Source organism: Myxine glutinosa, chromosome 4 (assembly GCF_964187855.1).
Source record: "Myxine glutinosa chromosome 4, kmMyxGlut1.1, whole genome shotgun sequence".
In the NCBI taxonomy this organism is placed as follows: domain Eukaryota; kingdom Metazoa; phylum Chordata; class Myxini; order Myxiniformes; family Myxinidae; genus Myxine; species Myxine glutinosa.
Window position 1 is genome coordinate 216,243,765 of NC_136264.1, and position 19,064 is coordinate 216,262,828.

A 19,064-nucleotide genomic window follows, 5' to 3' on the forward strand; every position below is an offset into this window, starting at 1 on the left:
TCAAAAATATCCTTGATAGCCACATCACTTGGTCACTGTCATGTCCAAATATTAGCTTCCCAGCTCAAAAGGTGCCTGAGATATTGGCCAAATGAGAAAGAAAATAAATAAATGATTAATAATGAAAATAAATAAATAATAATCATAAAAAAATTAAATTATTAATCAATTCGGTCAGAGAACACATAAACCACCACCATTTCATCAGAATCTGTAACTTAAAAAAAAAATTTTTTTTTGTCATTAATCGAATAATTAAATAATTAATCGATTAATTGATTAATTAATAAATCAAAAATAGCCTTTGCAGCCAAATCACCTGGTCATTGGCATGTCCATATATCAGCTTCCTAACTCAAAAGGTGCCTGAGTTAATGGTCAGAAGAGAAAGGAAATTTGATTAATTAAATAAGTACTTAATTAATCGCTAATAATTAAATAACTCCTCAATTAATTGATTAATCAAAAAACAAAAAATACCGTTTTTGACAAGACTTGCTCACTGTTGTCCCGAAATTTCAGCTTCCTATCTCAAAGGATGGCTGAGATATCGCCCGGACAAACAAACAAACAAACAAACAAAGAAAGCAAGAAAACAAACAACCAGAGTGAAAACTGAGTACTCTCTTTCAGCGTGCGTCACTGCCGAGCCCCCTTCGGTGCCCAGCAATGACGATTTGCAATGCCTGGAGATGGCATAGGAAAGGAGCGGTGTACAACAACCAGAGTGAAAACCGAGTACTCCCTTTCAGCGTGCGTCACTGCCGAGCCCCCTTCGGTGCCCAGCAATGACGATTTGCAATGCCTGGAGATGACATAGGAAAGGTGCGGTGTACAACAACCAGAGTGAAAACTGAGTACTCCCTTTCAGCGTGCGTCGCTGCCGAGCCTCCTTTGGTGCCCGGCAATGACGATTTGCAATGCCTGGAGATGGCATAGGAAAGGAGCGGTGTACAACAAACAACCAGAGTGAAAACCGAGTACTCCCTTTCAGCGTGCGTCACTGCCGAGCCTCCTTCGGTACCCAGCAATGACGATTTGCAATGCCTGGAGATGGCATAGGAAAGGTGCAGTGTACAACAAACAAGAAAGCAAGCAACTAAACAAACAACCAGAGTGAAAACTGAGTACTCCCTTTCAGCATGCGTCACTGCCCGGTAATGACGATTTGCAATGCCTGGAGATGGCAGAGGAAAGGTGCGGTGTACAAGTACAGATACATTCAAAGTACACCGCCCCCATGCCAAATAATTAAATATCCTACAGCACGGCATTGCCGGGGCGCCTCTGGCGCCCGACAATACCGCAGTGCACCTCATAGAGGCTGCATTGGGAGGGAGAATGAATGAATGAATGATCGTTTTAAGGCCATTTTCCCCGCTAGAGTGGGGGGTTAGCCTTGCGGGCCCCATGACAATCATGGTTCCCTGTTTGAGGCAATGTTTTTATGGCCGGATGCCCTTCCTGACGCCAACCCTTGGTCACGCTCTTACGATGCGCAGGGATACGGTGTACCTATTCTAAACCGGGGTACACACCGGGATCATTCATCCCAGCAAGCTGGTACTCAATTTGCTGACCTTGGAAGGATGACAGGCTGAGTCAACCCCCCTGGCGTTAATTCAGCGATCGACCGGGATTCGAACCCAGGATCCTATGATCCCAAGCCAGCACCCTAACCGCTAAGCCAACACCAGGCTCAGGTGTATGCTAATTGATTGATTAATTGTACAATTAAAATCAATAAAAGATTATCACAAAATATTTTCTTCAGCAATTGGCTAATAGCATAACTAAACCACTAGTGCTTCATCCGAAGATGTATCTTTTAGAATTTTAATTAAATAACTCATTAATAAATAAAAAAATAATTAATTGATTAATCAAGAAATAATTAATCGATTAATCAATAAACAATTAATTGATTAAATGATTAATCAATAAATCAAAAATATCCTTGATAGCCACATCTTGGTCACTCATCTCCAAATATTAGCTTCGGAGCTCAAAACGTGCTTGAGATATTGGCCAAATGAGAAAGAAAATAAATAAATGATTAATAATGAAAATAAATAAATAATAATCATGAAAAAATTAAATTATTAATCAATTCGGGCATAGAACACATAAACCACCACCATTTCATCAGAATCTGTAGCTTAAAAAAAAAAATTTTTTTAGTCATTAATCGAATAATTAAATAAGTAATCGATTAATTGATTCATTAATAAATCAAAAATAGCCTTTGCAGCCAAATCACCTGGTCATTGGCATGTCCAAATATCAGCTTCCTAACTCAAAAAGTGCCTGAGTTAATGGTCAGAAGAGAAAGGAAATTTGATTAATTAAATAAGTACTTCATTAATCGCTAATAATTAAATAACTCCTCAATTAAATGATTCATCAAAAAACAAAAAATACCGTTTTTGACAAAGGACTTGCTCACGATTGTGCCGAAATTTCAGCTTCCTAGCTCAAAGGATGGCTGAGATATCGCCTGGACAAACAAACAAACAAGAAAGAAAGAAAGAAAACAACAAGTACACATACATTCAAAGTACACCGCCCCATGCCAAATAATTAAATATGCTGCAGCGTGGCATTGCCGGGGCGCCTCCGGCGCCAGGCAATACCGCAGTGCAGCTCATTGAGGCTGCATTGGGAGGGAGAGGTGTACACTAATTGATTGATTAATTGTATAATTAAAATCAATAAAAGATTATCACAAAATATTTTCATAATCAATTGGCTAATCGCATAACTAAACCACTAGTGCTTCATCCGAAGATGTATCTTTTAGAAATTTAATTAAAGAAGTCATTTATAAAAAATTAAATAATTAATTGATTACTCAATAAATAATTAATCGATTAATCAATAAATAATTAATAGATGAAACGATTAATCAATAAATCAAAAATATCCTTGATAGCCACATCACTTGGTCACTCATGTCCAAATATTAGCTTCCCAGCTCAAAAGGTGCCTGAGATATTGGCCAAATGAGAAAGAAAATAAATAAATGATTAATAATGAAAATAAATAAATAATAATCATAAAAAAATTAAATTATTAATCAATTTGGTCAGAGAACACATAAACTACCACTATTTCATCAGAATCTGTAACTTAAAAAAAACAACATTTTTTTGCCATTAATCGAATAATTAAATAATTAATCGATTAATTAATAAATCAAAAATAGCCTTTGCAGCCAAATCACCTGGTCATTGGCATGTCCAAATATCAGCTTCCTAACTCAAAAGGTGCCTGAGTTAATGGTCAGAAGAGAAAGGAAATTTGATTAATTAAATAAGTACTTAATTAATCGCTAATAATTAAATAACTCCTCAATTTATTGATTAATCAAAAAAAAAAAATACCGTTTTTGACAAAGGACTTGCTCACTATTGTGCCGAAATTTCAGCTTCCTAGCTCAAAGGATGGCTGAGATATCGCCCGGACAAACAAACAAGAAAGAAAGAAAGAAAACAAACAAACAACCAGAGTGAAAACTGAGTACTCTCTTTCAGCGCGCGTCACTGCCGAGCCCCCTTCGGTGCCCAGCAATGACGATTTGCAATGCCTGGAGATGGCATAGGAAAGGAGCGGTGTACAACAAACAAACAAACAACCAGAGTGAAAACTGAGTACTCCCTTTCAGCGTGCCTCACTGCCGAGCCCCCTTCGGTGCCCGGCAGTGACGATTTGCAATGCCTGGAGATGGCATAGGAAAGGAGCGGTGTACAACAAGTACAGATACATTCAAAGTACACCGCCCCCATGCCAAATAATTAAATATCCTACGGCGCGGCATTGCCGGCGCGCCTTAGGCGCCCGGCAATACTGCAGTGCAGCTCATGGAGGCTGCATTGGGAGGGAGAGGTGTACACTAATTGATTGATTCATTGTATAATTAAAATCCATAAAAGATTATCACAAAATATTTTCTTAATCAATTGGCTAATAGCATAACTAAACCACTCGTGCTTCATCCGAAGATGTGTCTTTTAGAAATTTAATTAAATAACTCATTAATAAAAAATTAAATAATTAATCGATTAATCAATAAATAATTAATCGATTAATCAATAAATAATTAATTGATTAAATGATTAATCAATAAATCAAAAATATCCTTGATAGCCACATCACTTGGTCACTCATGTCCAAATATTAGCTTCCGAGCTCAAAAGGTGCCTGAGATATTGGCCAAATGAGAAAGAAAATAAATAAATGATTAATAACGAAAATAAATAAATAATAATCATAAAAAAATTAAATTATTAATCAATTCGGTCAGAGAACACATAAACCACCACCATTTCATCAGAATCTGTAACTTAAAAAAAATAATTTTTTTAGTCATTAATCGAATAATTAAATGATTAATCGATTCATTGATTAATTGACTAATTGATTAATCAAAAATAGCCTTTGCAGCCAAATAACCTGGTCATTGGCATGTCCAAATATCAGCTTCCTAACTCAAAAGGTGCCTGAGTTAATGGTCAGAAGAGAAAGGAAATTTTATTCATTAAATAAGTACTTAATTAATCACTAATAATTAAATAACTCCTCAATTAATTGATTATTCAAAAAACAAAATTTTTTTGACAAAGGACTTGCTCACTACTGTGCCGAAATTTCAGCTTCCTAGCTCAAAGGATGGCTGAGATATCGTCCGGACAAACAAACAAGAAAACAAGAAAACAAACAAGAAAACCAGAGTGAAAACTGAGTACTCCCTTTCAGCATGCGTCACTGCCGAGCCCCCTTCGGTGCCCAGCAATGACGATTTGCAATGCCTGGAGATGGCATAGGAAAGGTGCGGTGTACAACAAGAAAACAAGAAAGAAAACAACCAGAGTGAAAACTGAGTACTCCCTTTCAGCGTGTGTCACTGCCGAGCCCCCTTCGGTGCCCGGCAATGACGATTTGCAATACCTGGAGATGGAATAGGAAAGGTGCGGTGTACAACAACTAGAGCAAAGTCGATGGCGTACCATCGGAAATCCCTCCACTTCCCAGCTAAAGTAAAGTTTAAAGATGGCAAAACGTTCCACCAGGAATGACCTGATATAAAATTTTGATTTAAAATAATCTTCTGATTTGACCCCTGTGATCCAAAGTCCCCACTCCCTGGGGCATAACCAGGGTCAAATCCCAAAAAATAGTTACATATTTAATGTGACCACCAATGTTGATTGCTTACATACAAATTCCATTCAAAAATGTTTTAAAAGGTGCCAGTAAAAGCATTTTTTTCGTATTTGACCCTGCCCCAGGGCATCAGAGGGCGGAGCCAAAAATGATATTGTTCTTGCACCTTGATGCCATGTGGTGATCATAACTACCACGTTTGTTGAATTTCTGCCCAACTGTTTAGGAGCAGATAGCCTGATGGACAGAAAGACATCCAAATGGAAGGATGGGCAGATTGAAATATTCCGTTTTTTTTAAAGTATGGGGATAATAAAATACAAACTATGCGAGCTACTTCTATACAGTATTAATTTTCCACAATCAAGATAGTGCAGTTAAAACATCATATAATTAATATCTTTAGTTTAATTTTACCAACAAACATGAAACCGCTAAATTATACATGAGGCATAAATAATGTTGTAATGAATTTCCCACCTGCATAGGGCAGCAATCATACTCGCGTCCTTAATACCAGGGTCAGAGGTAAGGCTGCGAGCGAGTGTGGAGGTCATAGGTGGGGGGATGTGCTGGACCAGGCTGGCGAGTGCAATACAAGGCTCGGTCATGGAGTCTGTATATTGTCACGCATGGGGAGATAAATGTGTACAGGTAATTAGTTACAGAGATGGGGAAGAAAAGATGTCTACGTAGGTGGGATTATACATTGAGGTGCTTGTACCTGGTGTCTCGGGTCCTTTCTGTGCATCACTCATTTTATTTTAACATTTCATTCATACTCGCCATGCATACCTGTCGCTTCGCTGATGGATGTAATCAAAAGAGAACATGGTGTACTTCACAAACATATTGCATATCTATCTGCGAGTCTCAATTAGGATGTAAAATGGAGTGAAATACGAGAAGCAAAAGGATCTTTTACAACACGTAGTTGGCATCACCGTGACTGTGGTTTGTGTTCTCCTTCCTTCCTTTCCTTCAGTGTAAGTGCTGCTTCATCAACATGAAGATAACTGCACTGTGGCATCTGGGTCACTACTGCCATAACTTCTTATTGCCATCTGGGTCACTACTGATGATGTCAGACAGGTATTTATTATAGGTCTGGCGACAGATCTTCTGCGTTTTCTCCTTGATGCTGTGGTAATGACGCCAGTCTATTGCTGTTGCGGGGCTTAGCCTTCTTCTTGTATGCGTGGGAATTCTTACGGCACGTGTTTAGTTGATGTATCAAACCAACATTGGCTGAATCTGGATGAGCTGGTTTTGGAAGGTACTTTTTGTTTTTTTCCCAGCGTTTCAGTAGCGAGAACCTCCACTGGCATTAAGGTAGAGTGAAGGTTAACAAATTGTTCTGCCCATGCTTTGGCATTAGACCGAATGTTCCCGAGGTCGGCTCGTTTCCAAAGAAGGATTTTACGGTGTGGTGGTTTCTGTCTATGTTTGGGCACTCGTCTCCAAGAACAGCACATCATGGTCACCAAGGCCAAGCATGCCGACCCATTGTTTGAACAGGGAAGGGCGATTAGTTGTGACAACGTCCAAGATGTTTACTCCCCCCTAGTGGAAAGGTTCACAATCTGTTCAAGTCCCAAATGGGCCAACGTTTGCAGGGTATGAGTCACTAACCCTAGCAACTCTGTCTATATTGGTGAGAGATGATCTGTTCCATTTCCCAATTGATGTCAGGTGAATTCATGGCTCTGCCAATCTATACAGCTGTACATGGGTTTGAGTGACACAGATCCTCAATGGCTTGATTGAGGTTACCCATGTAGCTTTGGTCACTACTCGGTGGTCGATAAACGGAGCCAATCATAACATTGCAGTTACCATTCATCACTTTAATTACAATGAAATCAGATTCACTGTCAGTTGGTATCTGTTGACTGTTAAGACTGGTAGTAACACCCAGTAAGACTGCCAAAGCCATCTCCCCTGTCTTCATTTCGCCCTGTCATTTTCCCGGCTTCAACCACATCTCACATCCTATGATGATGCCGGGTTTGGTTGCTTCGATGAAGCTCCAGATCTCCTCGTGTAAATGCTCTGAAAGTTGATGACCAGGGTGCGCAAGTTTGATGCACTAACTTGTGGATGTAGTTTAGATGCCGATGATGAGCCTAGTGGTGAACCTGGGGTGTCCGTACTTGTGGAGCATCTGCTTGACGTGCTGGTAGTATTCAAATGAGTAGATTTGAAGGTATCACTATCGCTGCCCATGATGAATGTGTCAAATAGGCTAGATGATGGATTTGGTAAACCACAGTTAAGGTACTCCCAAGGGTATTCACTTCTTCCCAAGTATTGCGATATAAATGTCGGGAATCGAACCTATATCACGACATGGTAACTCATATTCTTAACTGGTTAATATAAATAAAAGTATAACTTGTAGTATTTTTCTAGTTAGCTCGCGGTAATCCTTAATCTTTACACTGACGTGCCCAGACTTCGCGCGGAGTCCATACAATCTATTATGCGTAAGCCTTTCGGCTTTTCTGCGCGGCACGTCCTACTTGTTAGATTGGACACAAAGGGAGAATGGATTACGAAGGTTCATGGAATTTAATCATAAATTATCTCATGGATGAAGTAATCAAACTCAGCCGCCTTTGTCTTCTCATCCCAGTTTTTAATCGCAAGTTTCAGGACAGATGGTTCATCAAAGGTTAAAGGCCCCGCTGGCCCGATTGGTTATCTTGATCCTGCTTGTATAAATCTGTGTGCAGCACGTCTTGTATTCAGAGTGGTCTTGGCGATGGCATCGGGTTTGTCCACCTTCGTCAAAATCTCCTCTCCACGGCCGTGTTCGGTTGGCTTTTAATAAACCACTGTTTCTTTGACCTGAAAGCGACTGGACCTGGGTTTTCATCTCCGTGGTGCGGGAGTCGGTCGTTTGGATCCAGCATTTGGCGTCATAGACAGGATGCGACTCAGAAACCTCAGCGGAACGCATCCTCGAGGGACCTGAAGCGGGCGAGGCCACGGCTGGGCACTCATTTGACTAAAGGTGGGCCTTTTTGAGCTCGGGATTGCACTAGAATTCTGCCCGCCTCATCCCTCGAGTTTAGACGTGTCCATCTGGGGTTGTCTGCACTCTGACTCGAACAAAAGTTACGAAATTTGTAAAGGCGGGGTCTTTTTCCCCAAGTGGTGGAGTTATTTGCCAACCAAAGGGTCGGGGAACGTCAGAGAGGGGGGTTTGAGAGGTCCTGCACGCTTAAGGGCGCTGCGGGTAAGGACCAATAACTTACCCAGGAAGGGCAGCCAGAGAGAAGATGGGTAACACACCAAGTGAGGCTCTCAGAAATGGGCTGTGCTGACAAAATACCCTGAGGGAAATGGCCAGAAGGGAGGAATTCCTTGAGGTGCACCAGTTGAGTTGGAAGCATGGAAAATGAAAAACTACTGCTAAGCAGGCTAGCTTGGTAGGGTAGTGGAAACTACAAGGTCAGGTCAGGTAGAGACCAGGGTCAGGAGAAGGAAAGATGAACCGGCAGAGATTAATGCCAGTGATTCATTTTGTAGATACTGAAACAGGACAGGATGTAGCAGGACAGGATCCCGCCACCCCTCCATACCCCCTTGGTGGTACCCCCGGTGGCAGCACCCCCCCCATACCCCTCCCCCTCCACACTTGGACCACCATACCATGTCACCCCATCCAAAAAACCCCTCGCAACCCTCCCCACCCCTCCCCCATCCCCCCACGGCATGAATGGAATGATCTTTGGTGGAATAAATTAATGCATGATGTCCGATAGTGGCTTTCCTTCCTTCGTGTGTACTTTTGTATGAAGGAGGTGTAAATGGGTGCGGGGTTGTGTGTCGTTCGTGGGCTCGGGGTGGGTGCGTGGCGGTGTGAGTATTTTGGGTGGTACGGAGGGAATATGGATGGGGATTGTTGGACGGGATTGTGCTGGAGACAAGATTGTGCGTGACACAGGTGTGCTCGGGTGTTTGACAGGTCACATGGTGTGCGAGTGAGCGAGTAGGTGTGCGAGTAATGCAAGTGGGCAACACCACTGGGTGTGCAGCACCACTGGGTGTGCGTGGTGTGTGGAGGTGCGAGCGGTGCGGGGTGCCGATGGTCGCGTGGTGTGAGTATTTGTGGTGGCGATGTGTAGTGCGCTGGGATTGTGTCAGGACGTGCCAGCTTGTGAGGATGGGGAGTGGCCTTGCAGTGTGTATAATAGGTTTCTGAAAAGGGATGGACGTTTGGGTGGATGGAGTCGTATCAGGTATTGCAGAGAGGGATTGTGTGGGATCGGTGAGATTGGGGATCCTGGGGGCATGGGATGTGTGTGGAGTGTTCCGGCTAGGGTTGGATTGCGGACCCTATTGGGCGGTTTTTGGTGTGAGATTTTCATCTCTGGAGTAGACGAATGGTTATATGCAAGGGATGGGAGACCTTGAAGGGCACGGGTTCGAATCCCGAGAACGTGTCAGTATTGCTATTATTATTGTTTTTTGAAATATCGATCGATTTATCTTGCGGACAAGGTCTGCAGAAAGTAGTCACGAAAGTGTGTCGTGAGGTTATGGTGTGCTCAGGATGCGGCATGTCGGCTGGCCGGATGATTGTGACCTCGCCTGTGGATAGGTGCGGAGGATTTGGGGCTAGGTTTCGCCTGCTTGAAGTGCGGGGAAATCCGTGCCGGATGTTTTATGTTTGAGAGATGCCGGTTTTAACGTCTATCCAAGGGTCGACGTGCTGGTGGTGTCCATTGGATTGAGCCACAATTGATCGCGGTGTTGCTTTAAATTGATTGCGGCGTCGAGCGATGGTCGATTGTGATAAATAAATAAATGCTGTCACATTGTTAATGAATATTGAAATCGGAAATGATTGGACGCTCCGAGCGGCAATGTGATTGAATGTGCGATCCTGGTGATGTAACCAGCCGTCGGAAATGTACTGTACTCCTGCTGGAGGCTCGGAGATCGCTAGAGTTCACGCGTGAGGCAGGAAGCACTGGTACAGTGCGAGATATCGGGCGTGGTGCCGGACGCAGTGGCGGGCGTCTGTAATCCGGCTTCTCGGAGGCTTGGGTTGAGGAATCGCATGAGGACGGGTCACCTGCCCTGTATCTCCCTGTGTCGATCGGGCGTCCACACCAAGCTCGGCATTGACATGGGGAGTCAGGGAGCCTTGCGCTCTCCAGGTCGCCTAAGGAGGGACGAAACGGCCCGGGCTAGCAATGTTGCAGCGACAGTTGGGGCAGAAATTTGGAATTTGCTGAATTGAATTCAGAATATAGAATTTGTTCAGAATACCGGTAATAGCTCACCTGCTCTTGGTGAATGATAATTGGGATCTTTTTCGTCCACCAACTATATTGGGAGTAGATAGGATTCCCAGTTTTAACGTCGATCCGAGGGATGGAGCACACGTTATGGAGTCACCCTGCTTAACAAGAAATGGGATTTAATGAGATTTGTAATGGGATTAGGACGAGTTCATTGAGAGAAAGCAGACCTATTAAGGGTGCCGGTGATAAATCACATACCCTTCGTGAAAGATACCAACTAATTATAGCAAATGGGGCACCCGAACGTCCATCTTTGTGATGTGAAATTGATTGGCTGGAGGGATCATGTGGGTTGGATGTGGATTTCAGAATCAAGGGGCCGGAATGCTGGAGGCTGGCAGTTTTGTGTAACGAGAAGGATTGACAGAGTTCTTTCACGATTCTGTGGGTGGTGGTGCTGATTGCGCCGTGCGGTCGCGTTGAGGTGTTGTGGTGTGCGATGTCTGGTGTGCGATGTCATTCAAGTGTGGAGAACGCCGGGTGGCGAGTGTGGAGATGTTGATCGGCCAGGAGGTTGCGGATCTTTGTTGTGGCATGGGTGTCAACTTTGTTGTTGAAAATGACGTCATGGGTGCCGTGGTTGTGGTTGTGGCATCGCAGTTCGACGGAGACTGGTATGGTTTTTTGGAGGTTTGGAGGCATCGTGGCTGCTGGGCAATGGGAAAAGGGATGTCGTGGTTTTTGGCAGCGGTGGTGGTGCGCCTGGCAGCTGGCAGGCGTGCTGAGTAAATGTTCACCACCTGAATTATAACGTGTTGTCTTTATGTGCAAAACTAATGAAAACTGTCGAAAGTGTCCATTTACAGGTAACTTGGTTCTGATCAGGAACTTCAGGAGGAAACACAGCCCCCACCCAAGGTGGGCCGGTCTACCAGGTGGCCTCCACTACCAAGTGCTGTCGGCTGCACACTGCAGTGAGATATGCAGGTAAAACCGCCTGATACATACATCACATTGTCAACAGAGGGCATCTCCTGACATACCAACCCAGGAGGGAGCAAACAGGACACGTGCACTCCATTTCAAAAAAAACCAAAAACTTCCAGGTTGATAAACGGACCAGGTTATTTTTTATTTGTTTTATTTATAATAAATAAATAAATAAAAAAGGGACGTAATGGTGGTTTCAAGGAAATGATTGATTTTCTGCTCACCTTGTGGTGAGAGGACCAGTGCAAATGTTGATTGGACACATGATAGGGCTTTTGGATGGGCTTTTGGCGGGAATGTGGCGTGTTTCGCATGGACAGACGATTGGATTCGGATGTGAGAATTATTAAATTTTTGTTGAAGTGATTCTTCACCATTGAGTGATGTGGCCAACCACCGAGTGCCATTCTAGTTGTAAAATGCTATTTGTCAAAGGGCATTTTTAGCCGCGTCGCAGACGCTGCTAATAGAGTGCCCTCTGCTGTTGTTGTTGTTGTTGTTGTTCTTGTTCTTGCAGAGAAGACAAAACCTCAAAGCTCCACCCATTCTGGGAACCATAGCTCCACCCATTGTGGGAGAGGCTTCATATAAACAAATATCCACCATTTTATTAACTCGCATAGCTTTGAGGCCTGTTTTGTAGGCCCGTGGTGTCTTCCTCTCTCACACAGTTTTATTTCAAATCAAATTCGATATATCATTTCATTTTTCACAGTCGCTAACATAGTTTTAGACTCGGTTGAAAAAAAACGGGAAGAAAATCCGATGAAAGTTGCCCTTTATAGAACGAAATGAATTCTCAAAGGCCTGTAACTTCAAGTCCATTGAGATATTTTTTTTTTTAAATCGCGGCATGGTCAGTCATACACCGCCTGAAATAACAGACGGGAAAATGCCGAGATATATTAAAAATTCGTCCATTTGATGACAATCGTCACGATGAAATATTTAATTTTTACGTCGTCACAATAATGTGGAGAGGAGCATAGCTTCGTTCACGTGTCGCCACACACGGGAAATTGCCGAGATATATATTTTTTAAATCGCGGCATGGTCAGTCATACACCGCCTGAAATAACAGACGGGAAAATGCCGAGATATATTAAAAATTCGTCGCCACACACGGGAAATTGCCGAGATATATTTTCACTTTGCACAAAAATAACATCATGTAATCGAATCAATAGGAATGTCCTGTGCCTATAACATCGATGTTATAGGCACAGCTGCATCTAGGCATTGTGTAACATCGACGCAGCTTTTGTTTTAATTAAAACTTTTTGTACTCGTTTCAGAATTGAATGCAGATATTGGGAAATTCTGGAGGATTGAAGTGGAGAGACCTTGGATTGGACTTAATTACAATTTTTGGAACAACTCATTTACCGATTGGTGAGAAACGCCATGGATCCCTACAAAATGTAAGACAATATAAGACAGCCAGAGGCCGAAGCAGGTGCAGTAAACAGGTGCATGGTGAACAGGTGCATGATATGCTGAGAGTAGGACCCAGGTGGGGGCAGGGTGGATTAGAGAAAATTGGTTTGTTTAAAATAATTGTTGGAATAATGGTTTGTTGGATGCTCGGAAAACAATTCTGGCGCGCAGCATCCATGCACGAGTAAGACAGGCATTGCCGAAACAAACAAACCACGCCATCCACAACTTCAAGGCGGGTGACCAGGTACTGGTAAAACACTTCACCAGGAAAACCACCCTCGAGCCACGGTGGATTGGGCCTCTGGAGGTATTATTGACCACACCAATCGCAGTCTTCTGCAAGGGTAAGACTTCCTGGATACACGCTACTCACTGTAAATTGGCCTTCCACACTGAACCCAAAGATGGGGCTACTGGGTAGAACATTGGCCCTGGCATGGGGGATAGGCTTAATCTCCCAAGGGGTCACCTCAAACGTTCCCAACCTATTTGCCAAAGACACAAAGGGAGATACCTATGGTTGCCCCAGCCTGGATTTACTAGGAAGAGAACCCACAATCTGCATCGCCAAGTGGGAAGAACGAGGGATATGGGGAAATCCCATGCCACCCAGAGAATTGACCGTGGAGGATGGCGAAAAACTGCTGCTCCCCTGCATAGAAACACAACCACGGTCAATGGAGGGGGCCGATTGGTTTTCCCCCTTAACACCCAGACAGTATTTGAGTGGTACGCTTCCTCCCCAAAACAGGAACATATAGAAATGCTACACATAAATTACACTTCCCGGGTGATACAACCAGGCTATCGATGGGGACACAGCTGCTTCTCGTTGGATTTAAGGTCGCCTTTGGCAACTCCACTAGCCTAGCCGTGTACTGCATGGTCCAAGGTGGGAGGCGAGGTCGGCCAGTCATTAGGAAACTGCAAAGATTAATTTTAAGAAAGAAAGTATAGAGGGAGATAACGAGTTTGGAACCGGGGGAATCAAACACCTACTGGCGAGTGAGTAGGGAGATTACGGGGATCTATGAGCAAGACCGATGCTGGTCCTGCATGCCCTTCCCAGAGAGTTCAGGGGCGGGTATCAAAATGCACGCACTACCATACTCCCTTAATGATGTGTTCTGGACCCATGGGGCCCTCCTGTATAGCTACAACAATCGAGAGGGAAGGTGTGAATCAGGACCACGAGTGTGAAAGACAATTCATTAACCCCATTCACATAACCTCCCCCTCCACCAGGCCGAAACCGGTATGGGTGCGAGAAGTCAAGGGGGTCGTCTGTCAGGAAGCATCAGGAAAGCTTGAAATTGGAATATCCAACTGCACATACATAATACTGGGAACTAAACCAGCACACATAACCGGCCCCATGATCTTAAGGGTACCACTTCGAGATAACACCACCACCATAACAGCCATTGCCTTCACCACACAGGGAGGCCCAACAGACTTAGAGTGTCTAAAGGGATGCCAGATTCCCCCCCCACCCCCCACGGGGCTATGTGGGTGTGCGGAGATAAAGCATACCCTTATTTACCAGATCAGTGGGGAGGACGTTGCTACCTGGCCATGGTAACACCTGAATTGGAGATGGCAAAAGAGGTCCAGGACTTATACCCTTCGTTGAGTCGATACAAACGCCAGGTGTTATAGGACATACCATCTAGGGGCTGCCATAAGAGATACGCCATGTGGGACCAGGACGGGCAGACCACTCCACACGGCCATGGTTGGGAGAAGGCAGTGGGATTTTTCTGCCCCTTTTGTGGTACGGTAATGAACAGCTATCGCTTGGATAAATTGTCCTTGGCCCTAGAAAAGGTGGCTAACCAAATGGCACAGGCCCATCAGGAACTACTAAACACAGTAACTGAAATGAGGACCATTGTGATGCAAAACCGGGGAGCCCTATACATGCTATTGGCTGAACAGGGAGGTGTATGTGGGATCATAGAAGGAAAATGTTGCACTTGGATCCCGGACCCACGGGAGGGCATTCAGGCGGCGATTGACGAGATTAGGGAGGTGGGCTTGGGCCTGACCAGAGATAGGCTAGATCGCGAGGACTTAGGTTTCAATCTGGGGTGGGAAAATAGTAACGTGGGTGTTAACCGCTATAGGAGTGATCATTGTGATTGTGCTGTTACTGATTCTTATGAAAGCTCTTGTGCTTGTGTGTGTGAGAAGGTACTTTGCAGTCGGGAAACCGAAGGAAAGACCCAGAACAAACGATGGCGTTGGCCGCTGCACGAGATCAAGATGCCTCCTCGCACTCCTCTGGCTCGGATTGACTGATGAATTGGATTGTGATGTTTACAAAAATCCCGTGGGTGCAGGAATTGGATGCTCCTGTTTTTCTTTATTTGTTTCTACAAACACTTCGCTTTGGGTCTGACTCCCGAAGAATTGCTGCCTCCTCATGGAGGACATGAATTTCCTCTATGCTATAACTGCACAAGTACAGCAGGAAAATGAGCCGTTGGAGAATGCATCACCGCAAATTGATGCCGATCATGCAAGCGTCATTTCAGTTCTGATTGGCGATAATTTTACCACCACTATATTAAGTATTGAGGGTGTAGCTTTGTCTCGGTTTTGTATAGTCTTACGTTTTCAGTCCGACGATTTGAGTGGACGATGGCAAGATGCCTACGCTGGGGAAAGTGTGAGCTGGAAGCTGCTCTGGGCGCTAAAGGACGTAAAGAGATGCACTGCCGAAGACGAAGAGGCTCCTGTAATTCTACTTGTATCAAAAATGTTTCTGCAACATGGTTCTTTAGAAACAAAGGGACGATGTCAGGAAAAGCAACCTATATCACGACATGGTAACTCGTATTCTTAACTGCTTAATATAAATAAAAGTATAACTTGTAGTATTTTTCTAGTTAGATCACGGTAATCCGTAATCTTTACACTGACACGCCCAGACTTCACGCGGAGTCTGTACAATCTATTATGCGTAAGCCTTTCGGCTATTCCGCGTCCTACTTGTTAGATTGGACACAAAGGGAGAACGGATTACGAAGGTTCATCAAATTTAATCATAAATTATCTCATGGATGAAGTAATCAAACTCAGCCGCCTTTGTCTTCTCATCCCAGTTTTTATCGCAAGTTTCGGGACAGATGGTTCATCAAAGGTTAAAGGCCTCACTGGCCCGATCGGTTATCTTGCTCCTGCTTGTATAAATCTGCACGCAGCACGTCTTGTGGTCTTGACTTGGTCTTGACGATTCAGAGTGGTCTTGACGATGGCATCGGGTTTTGTCCACCTTCGTCAAAAAAAAATTAAAAAAAATTATATATATATATATTGTTGCGGATTTGAGAATCCTGTTTGTAAATACTAGGGCATGCCCGTACTATATATATATCTAAAATTATATCCCCCCCCCCCCCCTCTATTTACATGAAATGGTTTGGTCCATTCGCAAAGCCAAAGCGAACGGCTTGCGAGTACGGTGACAATCCCCCCCCCCTCTATTTACATGAAATGGTTTGGTCCAAAGCGAACGGCTTGCGAGTACGGTGACAATCCCCCCCATCTATTTACATGAAATGGTTTGGTCCAAAGCGAACGGCTTGCGAGTACGGTGACAACCCCCCCCCCCCCCCCCCCCCTCTATTTACATGAAATGGTTTGGTCCAAAGCGAACGGCTTGCGGAGTTTGGTAAAGAAATCGCCATATCGTGCACAAACGCGCAGGAAAGCGAAAGAATCGCAAATTAGTTTTAATTAGTTTTAAAACATAGTTTAACGCCCGAGCGAGTTTAACGCAATCGCAAATCGCATCGCAAAGCGAAAGAATCGCAAATTAGTTTTAATTAGTTTTAAAACATAGTTTAACGCCAACAGGAAATAAATGAATACGCTCTCAAATGTGCCGTCCGAGGCAGAGTCTGTTCGCCATGTTCGGCACACGTGATAGCTCGCTGCTCTCTGATTGGTTGAATCGTTTTTTGGACATAGCTCGGTAACTACTTCTCCGATTAATTTAAAACCTTGAAAAGGCACATCCTCGGGTCCCCAGCAATATACCTGGCAAGTTTCAAGTATATCGGACCGGTAGTTGTCGAGAAACAGCGGTCGCACACACACACACACACACACACACACACACACACACACACACACACACACACACACACACACACACACACACACACACACACACACACACACACACACACACACACACACACACACACACACACACACACACACACACACACACACACACACACACACACACACTGCTGGAATTATAGATAGATGAACCTCTAGTAGTAATTCTTGTAAATACCTCCGTTGTGTGTAAATGTCAAAGGTCGTCCCCTTAGCTAGTCCATGTACAAGCAGGTAGGCCACCATAGAACCTCTCTATGGTTATTTCTTATTCTATGTTAGTTTAAGGCTGTGTTTCCCATTAATTGACTCTGCATTGCACCAAATGACATAAGATAGTTCCCCTTTCAAGTTTCCCCCAAATCATCTCTTCAAAGTGCCAGTTGCATTGGGCGGTTTTCTGCGGCGTCCGCCACCGAGTGCATTGGGCGGTTTTCTGCGGCGTTCGCCACCGTTGCATTGGGCTGTTTTCTTCACTCCAAACTCCATTACGCACGCGGTCAACTCGGGGGAGAAGGGCGTGGCCGGCCCATCGTCTTCAGGAGGTGGAGCCAGGAAGCCCTTGTGCCCAACCAGGACTCGGTGGGCACGGCTTGGTAAGATGTGGCCATGGCTTGGTAGGGCGTGGCTATATAACCCATGGGGAGGAAGCCCCGACCAGCAGATGACCGAGAGAGCCAGAGGCGTGTCGAGGCAAAAACCAGCTCTGCCGCGTGCAACAAACGATAGACGTGTGCCTGCCGCCGCCTTGCTGCCAGCCCGGAGCGGAGCTGTGTGCCGGGTTTCGCCTCGACCCCAAAAAGCGTGGACCGAAGCACGAGCTTGGAGCCGGACCTCGACGCCTACCATCTGCCGGGACCCTCCTCTGCCATTCCATATCAGCCCCTCATTCATCCATTTGTGTACGTGAGTTTGTCTTGTTTGTTCTGTCTGGGGAATAAGTAAGACTGTATAGATAAGCTAGAAATTGCTCTGTGTCCTTCTGCTCCTTCCATTTCCCTGTAAATTACATTTGTTTTCTTCTCTGCTTTGGTTGTGTGTAAATAATGAATAAATCCCTGTGTTCTTTCTTTACCCCTTTTGCTTCTTCACATTCGGTCGCTTTAGAGGTTTCCACATTGAACACCTGTGGCACGATTTGGCCAACGTTTAGGATCGGGTTTAGTTTTTGTTAATGGCTTGAGCCACGGGCTGCTAAAAACCACTCGGCAAAATAACATCTTGTCCGTGGTCTCGAGCAAAGTTGCCCACCTGCCTCGTGGAGGGAGCGGGGTAGCTTCAGGAGCGGAGACGGCCAGTGCAAATAGACGGGGGATTAACCACCCCCCCCCCAACCCCGCTAAAGGGGAGCGCCGTACTCCGTTTCCGTAACAATTGGTGTCAGGAGTGGGATCTGGAACCTGGGACTAAATTTATTTAGCCCAAATTTTGGACACCAATTGTACTATTGGCCATAACAATTGGTGTCGGAAGCGAGATTGGGACCTGAAGTGCGCTTAGCGCACTCAAAATTACGAGTGGTCGAAATTTTATTTAACATCCAAATTTAAAATCGTGCCATGGATAATCAAGGCGACCGGATGCCGGTAGGGGAGATAGAAGAAGGGGTAGAATCGACCCAGGACCCCGGGGAGGATTTGGGAGTAATGGAGGAGCGCAATACGCATTGGGTTGCGGAGGGTTCAGGCGCACAAGATGGCGCCCTCGCGCACGAGGTTGCAGCGGCACCAAATGTCGCCGTGCCAGTGACCGCAGCAGCGCCACCAATGGACTGGGGCCTATTTATGGAGCAAATAAGGGCCCTTATGGCCGAGTAGGGGGACAAATCAAGGGCAGAAATGGGAAGCCAAATGGAGGGAATGGAAAGCAGAATGAGGGATGAAGCGAGGGGTACCAGTGAAGGGTTGGGCAATCGAATCGGGGGGCTAGGAGCCAAATTTGAGGGGCTAGGAAGCAAATTAGAGCGAATCGGTAAAGTTGGGGACAGAATGGGTGACCGCATACAAAAATGTGGGGAGAGCATGGATCGCATGTTGGGCGAGCAGGTCCCAAGGGTGCACGACGAGGTAAAGCGGGTTGAGA

The 19,064-nt window shown here is 44.8% G+C and overlaps 1 protein-coding gene across 7 annotated transcripts in view; it reads right to left on the bottom strand.

The window, feature by feature from the left end:
* USP38 (ubiquitin specific peptidase 38) overlaps positions 1-19,064 on the bottom strand; it is a 74,320-nt gene that overhangs the window by 34,752 nt on the left and 20,504 nt on the right. For all 7 annotated transcript variants that reach the window (XR_013623283.1, XR_013623284.1, XM_068114417.2 and 4 more), the window contains exon 5: positions 5,644-5,779. Coding sequence is in view for 5 of the 7 variants with exons in the window: in XM_068114417.2 (XP_067970518.2) it covers positions 5,644-5,779 (136 nt within the window). In the remaining 2 variants the exon portion in view is untranslated. The remainder of the gene's footprint in view (positions 1-5,643; positions 5,780-19,064) is intronic.